The sequence below is a fragment of the Maniola jurtina genome, chromosome 2, assembly GCF_905333055.1.
Source record: "Maniola jurtina chromosome 2, ilManJurt1.1, whole genome shotgun sequence".
Taxonomy (NCBI): Eukaryota; Metazoa; Arthropoda; class Insecta; order Lepidoptera; family Nymphalidae; genus Maniola; species Maniola jurtina.
Genome location: NC_060030.1, coordinates 15,225,674 through 15,241,734, shown reverse-complemented (window position 1 = coordinate 15,241,734; position 16,061 = coordinate 15,225,674). Strand labels below are relative to the sequence as shown.

The following is a 16,061-nucleotide window of genomic DNA, read 5'->3' as shown; positions in this document are numbered from 1 at the left end:
TAGGTGAGGTTAAAATATATATTATATTATAAGTACGGTGAGAGTAAGAAGTCATTTTTAAAGATTTTGAAGTGTTGTTGAACTTATATGCCTTCAAATAAGCATCTTCTAGGCTGCAAGATCATGGTAGCATGTGATTGCGCTAATTTATAAATTTAAAAGAAATTTTCTGTATCGGAAACAGTTATCTATTATTATAAATACATTATTTTATTAAATTATTGTAAAAAAATAATAAAATTTTACTTTCCTTTTTCCGCTGACATTTTATTTTTCTTGAAACCGTGAAATGAGCAGCTACTAGTAGTGAAATACATACTTTCACATAGTAGCATAAAAATAATAACATTATATAAATTTTCATATTTCAACCCATGGTCCAATTAATTCGAGCACTCCTATAGGTACATTATGCTGATGTTGTGGCATCGGGGCCAGGGAACTATTATTATGTGCATAGTAATTCACATCTCAAATTTAAATGTAATCTACGTCACACTGAAATGATGCTAATACCCACTGCGCTGAAATATTCCCGAATAAGGCTCTCGCCGGAGTGTTGTAAAGGGTAGGGTTTAGCCCTTCACTACGCTCCGACATTATACTAATAACTATCCAGTAGTCCCACGCGCTGGAGCTGGCGACCCAATGATCTAGCTTACTGTGGTGGCATGAAATCATGAAACCAGGGGAGTACATCCTTCAGGATGGGCTCAATGGGCGTCGCGCAAGGGGGGCAGACATCTCTCCTCAAAAAGATCAGGTATCTTAGAAGATTTCCTCCCCGTCAACAAAAATAAAAAAATAAAGATTGTATCTATACATATAATAAAATTGTAGAAAAGTGGTGTCTGTACAATGGAAATATATAAAAAAAAGTAGCAGGGGTTGTTATTATATCGATGCCGAACCCGAAATTGTAATTAATTTTTTTTTGTCTGTTTGTCTGTGTGTTTGTGCACGCTAATATCAGAAATGCCTTATTTGATTTAGATACGGTTTTCACTAATATATTGTAGTAAGCTTCACTTAACATTAATTGTTTATTTCATGTCAAGCAATTCATAAATAAAAAAGTTATGTCAATTTAAAGAATCACGGCGAACATTTTTAACGTACAGAGTACGTACTACACGCCTCGCGCCTGAGCGTCCGTGGCTATATAAAGCGCGCTGAGAGCCGCGCCAATGTACGAAGGCTACCCAAACGACGGTATATGTAATTCAAAATATGCTGCCCGAAAAGTCACTATTCCACGCGAACGAAGTCGCGAGCACAGCTAGTCTACGAATAAAGGTAATGATAAAGGGACATTAAATAAATAATGACAAAAAATTAGTACTGTACACGTAACGGTACTGTACACGTAACAAGGTACTGTACACGTAACGGGAAAATGTACCTACTTAATTCAAATTGCCATACATAATATACATTATACAATTTATTGCAATATTTTATTTGTAGAGTAATTCTTAATACATTTTATTACTTTTCCAATACGTTTTTAATAATGACACGACAAATGAATACTGCCAAATAGGCTATTAAGCAAGGGCGCGGCGCCCTCGCCTAACTGGCACATAGAGCACTGCTGGGCGGATAGAGACAACCAGTGGAAATAACCGGCCAAGTGCGAGTCAGACTCGCGCACCGAGGGTTTCGCACTCGGCCATTTTTTTCGCCATTTTGCACGATAAATCAAAAACCATTATGCAGAAAAATAAATAAAAATCTGTTTTGGAATGTAAAAGCCTTTTCATATGATACCCCACTTGGTATAGTTCTTACTTTGAAAATGGAAACACATTTTTTTAGATTATTTCCTTTACTTTTGCTATAAGACCTATCTACCTGCCAATTTTCATGAACCTCACCAGTTCATAGTATGTAGTAGTATGTAGTAAGTCGTATAGTTTAGGAACACATTGACAAACTAGAACAGCCGCTGAAATTATTTATTTGCAGTATTTTTTCTGAAGGTTCTATATCTTTTCTCTACTCTGTACAAGACACTCCCTAATACGAATTCGCTAACAACAGGCAGTGTTTGGCCGTCGAGGCAACAGGCTGGCACTAGCCTGCTCTTTTTTTAATAATCTTTTTTTTTATTATTGTTTATTCAACGAATTGAGGCAAAGATCAAAAGCCATTCAGGGTTAACTTCGTATCAAATTGGAAATGGGAAATAAAGTAGTTACATTCACGGAACAGCAATTGGAAGATTATCAGGTGATGTACATATTTATGTAAAACCAACTGTGGTTTTTGTGGCGCTGAATGTAACAAGAACTCTTTGTATATTTTTTAATGTCAATAATAATAAATAAATAAATAAATAAAATGTATATCTCAAATCCTCAAATCTCAAAGCATTTATTCAAAACGAATACCATTGCACACTTTTTGATACGTATTATTTGTTTAATTTGTGAAATTATGACGTTATATTGATAATTAATTACGTGAACTTAAAACTAAGCAACGAGGGTTCCAAACGCGCCCTAGTCTGAGAAGAAGTCCACAACAAACTCAGTTAGATATTCTTTTTATCATCACCACTTCACAATATCACTTAATCTTATTAGTACTATCAAAAGTGCTACGGCAACTCTTTCCCAAGCTTTCTTATCATTTTAAAGTAATCCTTTACACTGTAATAGGATCTTTTAACCCCCGACCCAATCTAGTGTATCTGTCTATGGCATCGTAGCTCCTAAACTAATGAACGGATTTTAATTTAGTTTTTTTTGTTTGAAAGGTGGCTTGATCGAGAGTGTTCTTAGCTATTATCGAAGAAAATCGGTTCAGCCTTTTGATAGTCATCAGCTCTTTTCTAGTTACTGTAAACTTCACTTGTCGGGGGTGTTATAAATTTTTAATTTACACCTGTGATAAGTACGAGGCATGCCTTTTAAGTTTTGTCGTTTGAAGAAAAAAACACAACTAGAACCTTATAGTACTTTTTATTGCTTTTCAAAGTATTCACCACGTAACTTAATACACTTTTCCATTCGCTCAAACCAGTTATTCTAACATTTATTCCACTCTAAAGTGGTGGTGTTCAAAATGGCTGATTTGAAAGCGTCGACTGCTTCTTCACCGGACTAAAACCTTTGACCACGAAGACTTTTCTTAATTTTAGGAAATGTAAAGTAATTGTTAGGGCTTAGGTCAGGACTATATGGAGGATGGTCAAGAATTTCTACTTTTTCCTGCTTCAAATACTCAATCGTTTGACGAACGCTGTGTGAGTTTGCGTTGTCGTGGTGCAGGATGATGCGTCGCTTTGAGTTAGATTTTTGAAGTTCGGCGATGACTTGTGGTAAACAAACTGTGGTATACCACTCTGCGTTAACCGTTCTACGATCTTCAAGTGCAATAGTCGCAACATAGCCGGTTTTTCCAACAAACGTGGCCACCATCTTCTTTGAAGTGCTTCGAGAACGAACAACTTTAGTGGGCTTTGGCTCGTCTTGAAAGACCCAGAGTGTGGATTGTTGTTTGGAATCAGGATTGTAGGCATAGATCCAAGATTCGTCACTACTGATGATGTCGTAGACGTAATTTGACTCTCCTCGGTTGAACCTTTGCAGAGTTTTCTTACATCATCTGACGCGGGCCGCCTTGTGATCGTCGGAAAGCAGATGCGGTATCCAACGGCAAACTAGCTTTCTCACACCAAGCGCTTCATGCAAGATCTTCGGAATGGTTGTCCCTGAGATGCCTAATAGAGCCTCTATCTCGCGATATGTCACATGACGATCTTTGAGAATTAGTTGTCTCACAGCAATGATGTCATCTTCAGTGAAGGCGGATTTTGGTCGTCCTTCGCGAGATTTGTCACTAAAACTAGTATGTCCACGCTGGAATTCTAAATACCAGCGTTTGACAATCCGCAGACATGGGGCTTCATCACTGAATACAGATGTTAGCTCTTCAAAACACTGAAGCCGTGTCAGGCCTCTTCTAAAGTTGTAGAAAATTATTGCACGAACATTTTCCTTAGAAAGATTCACTTTCGTATTTTCCTGATAGATTCCAATCGACGCTGTGACTAAACGATAGCATTAATTCTAATACTTTCAACTGTTTTGAGATTCCAAATTAAAACACATTCGAATATAGAACAGTTCCAAATTCAAAATTGCCGGGAAATATGGAAACGACAGAACTTAAAAGGCATGCCTAGTAATGCATTTTATGAACACTGTGAACTTGTTGAGAGACATCTCTAATGTTGATAAGTATTATGTCTTCTGGGAGCTTAAATTATAAAAAATGTACTAATAATTAAAATAATGCCAATAATTAAAATAATTGCTATGACTACTTAGCCTAGAAAAGTGCATTATAAGTTTTTTTTTAAATTCCAGTATTTATATTATTATGACAGACACTTTTTTAATAACTAAACTTGAACTTGAACTAAATTTTCGAAAACATGGTTATGCCATTTTAACTTATTACATTCAGCTCGCTGGAAAATTCCAAGTAAAGTTTACAGTAAGTTTAATTGTTGGTTGAGTAAATGAAGAATTTGCTGCAATGCACGAAACTTACCCGTAGTTTATAATTTCGAAGAGAACAGTGTTTACATAGACGGAAACTTCTACAGGCTTTACACCTGCTTTTGTTGTTTTAAACGTGTGTTCTATTTAAACAGGACTGTACATTTTTTACTAGGAAAGAAATACTTAGGTAAGATTTCTACTTACTTTTCTTTTTTGGTAAAACCTAACTATAGGTACAATGCAACGCTACTTCCAACTATGGACATGACTAGATACTTGATATATTGCTTGTTCACTTTCCCTATAAATTATCCGCACTACGAAAAATATTTGAGAATTGCAATCGGACCCATAAAACCCCTAAATCCACGCGGATGTAGAAGCGGGAACCAGGTAAGGAAAAGTATTGATCTTTGTATTTTTAACCCCCGACCCAAAAAGAGGGGTGTTATAAGTTTGACGTGTGTATCTGTGTATCTGTGTGTCTGTGTATCTGTGTATCTGTGTATCTGTGTATCTGTCTGTGGCATCGTAGCGCCTAAACGAATGAACCGATTTTAATTTAGTTTTTTTTGTTTGAAAGGTGGCTTGATCGAGAGTGTTCTTAGCTATAATCTAAAAAAATTGGTTCAGCCGTTTAAGAGTTATCAGCTCTTTTCTAGTTTTCTTGTAGAAAAGAAGGTTAGATAACCGTTAGGTTCATAATATTATGTCAATTGACAAATGTCAAGCTGTCAAGATGGACGTTGCCTAAATACATAATTATTTATTTGAAAATGATGTTTTGGAAAACTCAAATACTTTGGATCGTCGGGGGTGTTATAAATTTTTAATTTACACTTGTGCGTTATTTTGTTAACTGGTGTACAATAAAGTGTTGGTATAATAAATTCATTTATGTCAAAATGAACATGGAATCTAGCTGAATCAACTAAACATATATTAGGCTATGGACTAACTTAGTGAAAAACTGCAAGCGGGCAAACGCGCCTATATTCGCTTTGGCATTTCGTCGCATCGCAAGACTGTCGTAAGTATGAGGTCGCTCCGTAATGCGACGCGATGGCGGAACGCGATTATTTCGTCGCAGTCGCCATCGTACGATAAGAAGTGATAAGAAGTGAACCAGGGGCTCGATTGCGATAGAATGACAGCTACAATGTCATGATCGCAATCACCTCTGATGCTAACTGATGGTTGATGCTCACTCACAATTGTAGCCAACAATGTATTGTTGCAACGAGAATAGCATTAATTCAGCCAACCACAACAATTACGATTGTAACAATAATTGACCTACTTCAGAGGAGGGAACTTTCCAAGATGACGTTAACTTTGCCTGAATCTGTTATTTAGTATGGACTGTAAACGGACAGAAAGCTTTTCCATCTCTTTTCCATCCCGACTAAATGACAGGTTTACGCACAGTTACTTAATTTAACTTGGAAACTTTCCATACGTTAACTTGGAAGTTTTTATGAGGGTCTAAGTTTTAAGTGACTGAGATATAGACAAACACACATGTGTCATATTTCTGCTAGCTTTAAAATGCTTGAGCTATTTCTTCGACAAAAATTACTTAGTTCTTCTTAAAATATGTAGAAATAATATTTTAATAACAATACATGACTGTATTATTGTATTATTGCATGCCGTAAGGTAGAATTTGGCAGAACACTAACAATATTTATATTAAGATCTGTAAACTAACCCAAATTCGCAATAAAGAAAATTGAATTGAATTGAATTGAAAAAAACTGAGTGGAATGTAGGTAGTTACTGATAAAATGACATTACAGTGAAATTCTTACAGTTAAGTGAATTATTACAGTGAATTTCTGTGAGTGGAACTCTGCGCGCAATTTTCCGCTATGTTTATCCCTGGCCTTGTAATAATATCAATGACGTGTTAGGAAAACACCGGTTCGCATACAAATAGGAAATTGCGTGTAGGGTTAGTACGACTTTGAGAACTCGTTGATGTTGATTGAACATCGACACACTACCAAGTCTAAGTAAAATGAACTGTAACGGTATTAATTTAGTTATTTTTTACAATACTAAGTATAAATTTTTTGTTTTACGATTTTTCAGCTTGGGAAGCTTTTTAGCAAGAGTAAAGGTAACCTAAAATTAAATTGTTTAGGCAAAATTTAAATCTTAGGTTTGAATTTATCCATACACTAGACGCTAGTACTTACCCAGTGCGTTAAAATCGTAAAACAAAAATCAGTGGTATTGAAAAAATCAGTCCGAAGAATTCCGTACATCATACAAGGTATACCTATATACTTTTAATTTTTTTTAATTTGCATGGCGGCCATTTTGAGATTTTTATTATTTGTTGTTATTTCAGCAAAAATACGCACTCTGTGATAACTTCAACTCTCTAAATATTACTGTTCATAAGATACAGGCCGCTGACAGATAGATGGATAGACGGACAGCGGAGGCTTAGGAACATAGTCCCGTCGTGTTAGCACCCCTCTTATATGTATAACTATATACTTCGGGTTCGGAAGCCTAACAACGAGTTCATATTAATGAACTTGTTTATTTTACTCTGATATTATACCCAATGTTTCGTTGTTCGATCTACTATTGCGAGTGGTTCAAAGCTGTACTAACCATCGGTAGATTCATATCACCCGCCCCGCGGGCTCTTTGCGCTGTTTGACGCGGAATTAATTTGTTCTCAAAATGCCAACGTTATCAGATACATTCGCACCATTTCCGTATATTATATAGATGATTCATAATACAGATGATTTAACACAATCTGTTCAGGCATTAATAATAAATAATTAACGCTTGAACAATCTTAATTCAAATATTAGAATTAAGGTTGAACAAAGAAACTCATATAGGTAGGTATATCAGCCAGGTAACCTCCCAGTGTGCCTGGATGCTGCTGGTCCCTTTTGGATGCGTCCGAGGGGAAGAGCAGTGTTCGGGTCGGTGCGCCCCGGTAACATGGCTAATAATTTCTCTTCGGAGATATTGTTGGCTATGGCTAATGACCTGGCAGGGGGGGAGGGCACAGTGGATGAAGCGGAGGATGGGACGCGGGCGACGTGCGCGTCCCAAGGTCGGGGGACGCACTTCGTTGGTGCGTCCCGGAGGTGCGGCGGTGGGGACCGAGCTGGTCCCCGGTGGAGGGTCTGCCTCGGCAGACGTCGCTGGCTGGGTCGCGGTTGTTTGCTTCGGCGTTCCCGTGACCCAGTCGCCAGGCGACGCGCAGTAGCGCCGCTGGGGTTTAGTGGGTATTCCGGTCGCCTCTCGGCCGGCGAGTCCCACATGCCTCATAGCCCTCAGCTGGCTGTCTGCCTCACGGCTGGCTGGCTAGCTTCCGGGGGGATGCGTAAATGCATTCCCCAGCGTCAAAAAAAAAAAAAAAGGTATATGAACCATGAAAACATTCCACTCGTTTTTTGGGCAGTAGTTGGGCAAAAACGAATGTTTAAAAACTACAATTTGCTTAGCTCAAATCAAACGTTAGCAACACGTCGCTCTCAGAAGTTCCAGAGCTTTTACGACACGTCAATGGTTCCGATACTGGGGAGCTAAAAGCAAGTTCACGCCAAAAATACGATTAGATAGAACTGTTGTTTCGCTGAATTTCGGTTTACTTTCGTGTTTTCTTTTGTCTAGTCTTTTTCTGAGTGTTATCTTTATTTTCCCGAGGATATTTTATTGAGGCGCTTCTTCTTAACGTGCCGTCTTCTTTCGTAAGTTGGCAATCATGAGGGTTTTATAATATGAATGAATATAATTATGTTCGTAGGTACTGATGAGTAAGTCTAATAATGCCTTTAGAATAGAATAGAATAGAATAGGACAGGACAGGACAGGACAGGACAGTTCAGGGCAGAACAGAACAGAAGAGAAAAGAATAGAAATATTATTACTAAAATAATCTCTGAATCGTCAAATGCATCTACCACTGGTTCCGAATGCTTTTCCTACTGAAAAGAACCAGTAAGAAACTCAGAGGTTGCTCTTTTCAGAGATTCGATTCACAATAATATGCTATGAATACTAGTAGGTAGGTACATATCTATAACGATTCTCGATGTTGGAGCGAGTTTGAGGTCAAATCAACTTTGTACATAATCTTCGATGTAATATGCTGTTTTCAAGAGCATAGGTACGTATTTTAAAAAGATTTTTTAAACTTAACTGTAAAGGCAAGTCTAAAATTGATTGCGGAATTTTGTTATAAAAGAACCACAAACGACTTTTGGATACAATATTTAACCTTCGCTACGATGGATGCTGTGGGACTTCGACTGTGTTGGTGTTAGCTGGCGGGCGTGCTCTGCCTTTTTGGAGTGTTTTTTTTTTTTAAACTTACTGGAAAGCGCTCTAAGGGGGTGCCGTGCGTGTGTCGGCGAGCGCCGGCACAGACAGCGTCCATACTTGTATAGTTTCCCTAACTTGTTACAAATAACTACAAACTTTGCTAATCTTTGTAAAGCCAGACGAAAGAGCAAAAAAAAAACCTTCGGTACGAGGTGACCTTTTCGATAATGCTGATGCGAAAAATCACGTAAATTAGTTGCGGCGTCAAACTAACAAACAAACACACTTTCAGATTTACACTAAGGGTAGTGATGATTGGCTGATGGAGCTTAATAAATTCGAATATGGCGATAGTAGTGATAGCAGGTACTTGAAACGGAATGACCAAATCCGACGCGTGCACCAAATCGGCTTAAAGGCTTTGGGGGAAATAAACCGAAGCACCTATTTGCGTGGACGAGGATACGGATGTTATGTGCGCACGTGACGTCAAAATCTAACTTGAAACTTGAACCTGGTAACTTAGCTGTACCTGGTAATCTAACTTGAAACTTAGGCCATAGTAACTAGAATAAGGAAATTCTCGGTTTGATCCTTATTCGATACTTATCAAATACTAGAGAATGCCCGCGACTTCATCCGCGTGGATGTAGGTTTTGAAAATCCCGTGGGAACTGTTTGGTTTTCCGGGATAAAAAGTTGTCTATGTCAATAACATGGACGCAAGCTACCTCCGTTCCAAATTTCATACAAATCGGTTGAGTGGATGGATCTTTAGGAATCCCGTGGGAACTCTTTGATTTTGCGGCATAAAAATTAGCCTATGTCCGTCCCCGGGATATAAGCTAACTCTATACCAAATTTCGTAAGAATAGGTTAAGCTGTTGGGCCGTGAAAAAGTAGCAGACAGATAGACAGATACACTTCCGCATTTATAATATTAGTATGGAAGTATGGATTAGGCTAGGGCTGCCGCGATATCAAAGAAACCTCTCAAAGCCTCCAAGTTCCATATTATCTTAGAAGCCTAACTAATTTTGATGCCTGCCAGTGAAGCTTTGTCGTTGTCACAGTCCACTACAGTTAGAAAACTTGCAACTTACGACAAGGCTTCCATAGCCAGGTATCAAACGTTACCTACCTACATATTTTGACGCTAGGTAGGCTATGAAACGAGTAGGTAGATCTTGGATTTTTAGAGAAATCTAGAAAATTACAGACGAGGTCGAGATGACAATCGAGACGCCCCACTCACCCGTAGGTCATCCGCGCTACTTATCCCGTAAAGGGTTAGTGCGGGGGGTGTGCGGGTGGCGGGGCACCCCACCCCGATTGCCATCTCGGCCTGTCGTGTACTATAGATTAATTCCTAGATGGTGTCTAAAAATTTCCGCTAAGAACCAAACTACATTTGTATGTAGGTATAGCTACTAGCGCTGGGGAGAACTTCTATAAATAATTAATTTGTAGCCTCTTACATTGTAAAAAGTAAACATGCACTAAGCACATAATAACGTTGAATACAGCACCGGGCACGTGAGACCTATTTACTTTATTCAATTTGAATGTAACTTGCAACTTGAACAAGGCGTGTGTAGTTCTAGTTACTTATTAAGTAATTGTAGTGGAAGTGTTTGCTTTGAACTAGGTCGCCGGGTGCAAGTTTAATTAACGGTCCAAGATCCCATTGCCGCCAGACGTTCCTTATTTTCTGAGATACAAAATGTGTGTACTTTTCTACCTGTTATCTATCGATTACAACAACGTTGTTATTTATCACAATATAATACTAAGTATATTTTTGACAAAAATAACAATGAAGAATAGGTACCCGCAAATTCGTCCGCGTGGATTTTTTGGGGTTCCGGACCTCAAAAGGAAAAAAGAAACCCATATAGGATCACTTCGTTGATCAATAAACCTACAGGGTTCTTCTCGTTGGCCTAGAGCAATGAAAGGCAGGTAGTTATAGGTCAGCACACGTAAGGGGAAAAATCCGAAAACCGTGAATTTGTGGTTACATGACCAAACAAAATTTTCAACTTTTAAAGTAACATTAATATTACAAGTAGTATATCATATGAAAGGGGGTTACCTGCACATTCTAAAACAGATTTTTATTTATTTTTATGCACAACAGTTTTTGATTTATCATGCAAAATGTCAAAAAATACGACTGTAGTACGGAACACTCGGTGCGCGAGTCTGACTCGCACTTAGCCGTTTTTTTTAAATTCATAATATAACATATTATAATTTGAATAAGTCATCGATATAATTAGGTAACTACAAGAAGAATAATTAATATTAAACACAAAACAAAATAGGTAGCTATGTCAATATCACTTCTGTATTCTTATTCTCTGGCAGGGTCTTCAAGAGGTTCCGAGAAGTGAATCCTGACCTAGTACCGAAACGAATGACCGAAAACCAAGCACACACTATAGCAGTACCAGTCGAAGAGATAGAAAAACTTCCCGAATTAAAGGTAGATTAAGAAGATAAGATATTTTTAGGGTTCCGGGCCAACGGGACTATAATATTAAGCCTCCGCTATTCATCATCCGTCCGTCCGTCCGTCTGTCCATCTTCATGAACTGTAATAGAGTTAAACCAGACTCGACTCGATTGACTTATTTATTACATAATATATCTTTAAATAATTTTCAGGAGAATCCTTTCAAGAGACGCATCAAGGTATTTTTAGAGTTCCGTGCCAACGAAATTATATTATTAAGCCTCCGATCATCATCATCTGTCTGTCCACCGTCTGTCTTCATGAACTGTAATAGATTTAAACCAGACTCGACTCGATCGACTTATATATAAGATATATAATATATATTTAAACAATTTTCAGGAGAATCCGTTCAAGAGACGCATCTGTCAAGTGTTTTCTCACGATGGTTCTGGCAACCTGACTTTTGAAGACTTCTTGGACATGATGTCGGTGTTCAGCGAAGCTGCTCCGAGGGATATTAAAGCATGGTAATTTTACTGCGCGAGCATGGGACGTCGGGACACGGGCATGGGATCCGAGACATGGTCACTAACTATGAGTCTCATAAGAAAACTCAGTGCCACTCAGCAAACGAGGAAAGACACCCCTCACACCCTTAGTTCCAGCTACTGTGGAGATGGACTTCACATGGCACCTATAACCTGCGTCTATAAACTTCGAGTTATGCTCGGATTTTCTCTACGTGATAAAATGAGAGCGACAGGAGAACCAAAATAACCGACGTACCTCGCTTAGCGGGTTGCGAAGCTATAATGGCGATGGCAAGCACATATTTCAAAAAACCGATACACGTGGTGGTCCCAAGGTGCTGCAATGGCGACCTCAAACACGGGCTCAAATGTTTACATACACATATTTGAGCCGGTGTAACTTTGAAACTAGTAAAACTTTTACAAAATGAATAGAAAAAATAGGTTTTAACTGCGACATAAATATAGATTCAAAATATAAGATCCAAATATTTGGATTGAAAATGAATACAACTTATCCCCAAAGCAGCTTAACAACTTTATCTGATCAAGGGCCCACAATCATTAGCAGAGTTCGTACCCAATATGGGATTAAAGTTTCAGGTATTAGGTACCTGTTCGTTGCCTCTTCTATTTTACACTATCTTAATCTTAAGTGGGTATTAAAGGTAGGGTTGCCAACATTTTAATAGTATTTTCAGGTTAATGTAATCTAAAAAAAGTAAAAGGTGACTGACTGACTGACTGATCTATCAACGCACAGCTCAAACTGCTGTACAGGTAGGGCGAAAGGTTGCAGATATCGATTATAACGTAGAAATCCGCTAATAAAAGATTTTTGAATATTCAAATAAAACAGGGGATAGAAATTTGATCCACGCAGACAAAGTAGCGGGCATAAACTAGTAATTAATTAATATGATTAATTTGTACTTTCTTTCTTTACTTAATAAAAGCGAAGAATAGATGAAATTTACTCCCAGCCTTTCATAGCTTTTATCCATCCTTTATCGGAGTTAAGATATGGGGACAAAGGCCCAAAGCCTCGATGACTCAATCCCGTTTTTGTTCACGGACCGCTGATCTTGAATTTGAGATAAGAAGCTGAATAAGCTATATTAATTCGCTAGCTTTTCTTAATCAAAGTTACGACGAATTGAATGCAATATTAGTGGGGTGATTCGCTAACTTAGTGTCTAACACTGAATAGGCGTTAGCCACTGAAGCACAAACACTTTTAATTCATTGAAGGTTTTCTACGAAAATATATTTTATACTAGAGGATGCCCGCGACTTGGTCCGCGTGGATTTAGGTTTTTAATGATCCCGTGGGAACTGTTTGATTTTCCGGGATAAAATGCCTATGTCAATTACAGGGATGCAAGCTCAAATCGGTTAAGCGGATGGGTTTTTAGGAATCCCGTGAAAACTCTTTGATTTTCCGGGAAAAAAGTAGCCTATGTCCGTCCCCGGGATGTAAGCTAACCCTGTAACAAATTTCGTCAGAATCGGTTAAACTGTTGGGCCGTGAAAAGGTAGCAGACAGACAGACAGACAGACACACTTTCGCATTTATAATATTAATAATAGTATGGATCAACCTGTAAAGCAGCAATGCAGAACCAACCAGCCTCGGTGACTATCATTCAGTGTTAGACACTGAGTTAGTGAATCACCTAGCTGATAAGGGATCGTGGTTGCTATCGTCAACCGATAGATAACCACTGCTAGACACAGGTCTCTTGTAGGGATTTCTAGTCGCCACGGTCTTGTGTCTAAATCCAGCTGTCTAAGTACAGTCAGCAATAAAGCTAGGTTTGTACCCGTCCATAGTCGCTTGCACTGACGGGTGCTTTTGTCGCTGACTGTACTTGCAACTCTGTCCACCTACTGGGGAGGTCTGCCAACGCTGCGCTTTTCAGTGTGAGGTCGCTTTTCCAGCTCCTTGGGACCTCAACACCTGTCGGTTCTTTGAACTATTATTATTAACCCCACCCCACCCTGTCGGTTACTCTGGTTCTTCTACGGATTTTCTCATTTCTGATTTGATCACTCTCAAAACTCAAATTCAAAATCATTTATTTTACACCTTTTGATAGTTAAAATTGTTAGATTTGTAAGATGATATATATATATATATATATATAGTGGTGCTCATTAATTACTTAAACTTAAAACTAAGCTATGAGTGAAACTGCGAGCATAGCTCTCCCCATTGCTCACTTTTCTGAGCTCTTTTTTTTTAAAAAAAGCCTCTAGCTCACCGAGACCAACAGACGGACAGTTAATAAAACGTTAACTTTTAATACTATTGCAGGTACGCATTCCGCATATACGATTTAGACGATGACATGTACATCGGACGAGAAGATTTACTTGAAGCGACACGCTTACTCACTAAAGGGGAACTGCATCCTCAGGAGAGGGACGACATTGTGGCGAGTGTTCTGGATGAAGCAGATGTGGACGGGGATGGACGACTGTCTTTTATGGACTTTGAGCACGTTGTAGTACGCGCTCCGGATTTCTTGTCCACCTTTCATATTAGAGTATAAGGACCAGAAGCTGTTACCTATTTCGTACAAACATGTAAGGAAATCTATAGGGATGAAATCAGAGTAAGCGTTTAAGACGAACCAGATGTAGACGGGGATGAACGACTGTCTTTTATGGACTTTGAGCACGTTGTAGTACGCGCTCCGGATTTCTTGTCCACGTTTCATATTAGAGTATAAGGACCAGAAGCTGTTACCTATTTCGTACAAACATGTAAGGAAATCTATAGGGATGAAATCAGAGTAAGCGTTTAAGACGAACCAGATGTAGACGGGGATGAACGACTGTCTTTTATGGACTTTGAGCACGTTGTAGTACGCGCTCCGGATTTCTTATCCACGTTTCATATTAGAGTATAGGGACCAGAAGCTGTTACCTATTTCGTACAAAAATGTTAAGAAATCTATAGGGACGAAATCAGACTGAGCGTTTAAGACGAAGCAGATGTGGACGGGGGCGGACGAGTGTCTTTTATAGACTTTGAACATATTGTACGCGCTATGGATTTCTTGACAATCTTTCACATTAGAGTAATTATAAAGACTTAGATACTAATTTAACGAAGACAGAAATCTACAGGGACAAAATCATTTTAATCTTTCTGTTGTGTACATTAATGGACTTGGAACATGTTGTTCCTAACTTGAACGTGTTTTAGGTTTCATGATTTTACGTTAGAGTTTGTAACGTAGCAAGGAGGCTGGGGTGTGCAACGTCCTTACTACGTACATAAAGGATAGGGAACCCTGCCTGACTTGTCAGCTAAGAAAAACAATGATCACACACAAACCGTTATCTATTTATTTACGTCTAAATCTTATATCTACTGTACATTGAGTTTTACTGACCGCTGCTATTTACAACACAAGATACATCTACCCTTCGCGGAGGGTTTCACAACGACGCGGGCAATTCGGGTCGGACTATAGACGGGGTTGCACGGGCGATCTATGTCGGTACGTAACGAGGATCGTTTTATGGACGGAGACCGGAGGAGGGGTGAACGCGCGGGCGGGACGTGCGGTATTGTTGTGCCACCAAGCAGAGGGCCTGGTTGCTTTCAACGCTACCTGTGTCGCTGGACTCCTTCCCCCAGATCGAGCAGCGATGTTAAAGATCACACCGACCTATGCGGGGCGAAGAAGCCGAGCGACTCCCTTGATCTGGCGGCTGCTGCCGTATTTATACACTGGGGAATGGGCGGAGCCTAACCGGTGGCGTGATCAACGCGCGGCAGTCGCGGAGCTTGCTGATTGGCCGGTCGGGTTGCTGAGCCGATCACGCGTTGCTGTCGTGGAAGATTCTCGATGCTTCTACGCCGGCCGGCATGTAGGCTGTTTGTGACTCATCGTCACACTCCCCTCCTCCGTTTGAAGATTTTTTCTGCAAGGAAAAAATCACTGGATTAACTGGAAAAACTTACTGATTTTTCTTCTTCTTCTCTGTGGTCTTTTATTTTTCACTGTTACATATACACATCTTTTCATTGTCGATTTGGGTTTTACTCCTTTTTGCTTTACTCGGGTATTAGCTACACTCTTCTCTTAATGTGCGTTTTCCATCTTGAACTTGGTTTATTTTTCTTATTTAGGTATCGGGCGATGTCGTATCTATGGTTAATGGATATCATTGTCCTGGTTCGGTGTCGCGATCCGGTTGCTATCGTAGGTATTTTTGTTCACTCCGATTGTTTAGTAA

The 16,061-nt window shown here is 39.1% G+C and overlaps 1 protein-coding gene across 1 annotated transcript; it reads left to right on the top strand.

Moving 5' to 3' along the window:
- The first annotated feature begins 2,061 nt into the window (after positions 1-2,061).
- Positions 2,062-15,040, top strand: LOC123871163 (calcium and integrin-binding family member 3). Its single transcript, XM_045914794.1, has 5 exons — positions 2,062-2,232; positions 4,667-4,701; positions 11,187-11,304; positions 11,677-11,804; positions 14,125-15,040. Exons 1-5 carry the CDS (start codon positions 2,182-2,184, stop codon positions 14,360-14,362), a joined length of 570 nt encoding a protein of 189 aa, XP_045770750.1. The 5' UTR covers positions 2,062-2,181; the 3' UTR covers positions 14,363-15,040.
- Positions 15,041-16,061: the final 1,021 nt, after the last annotated feature.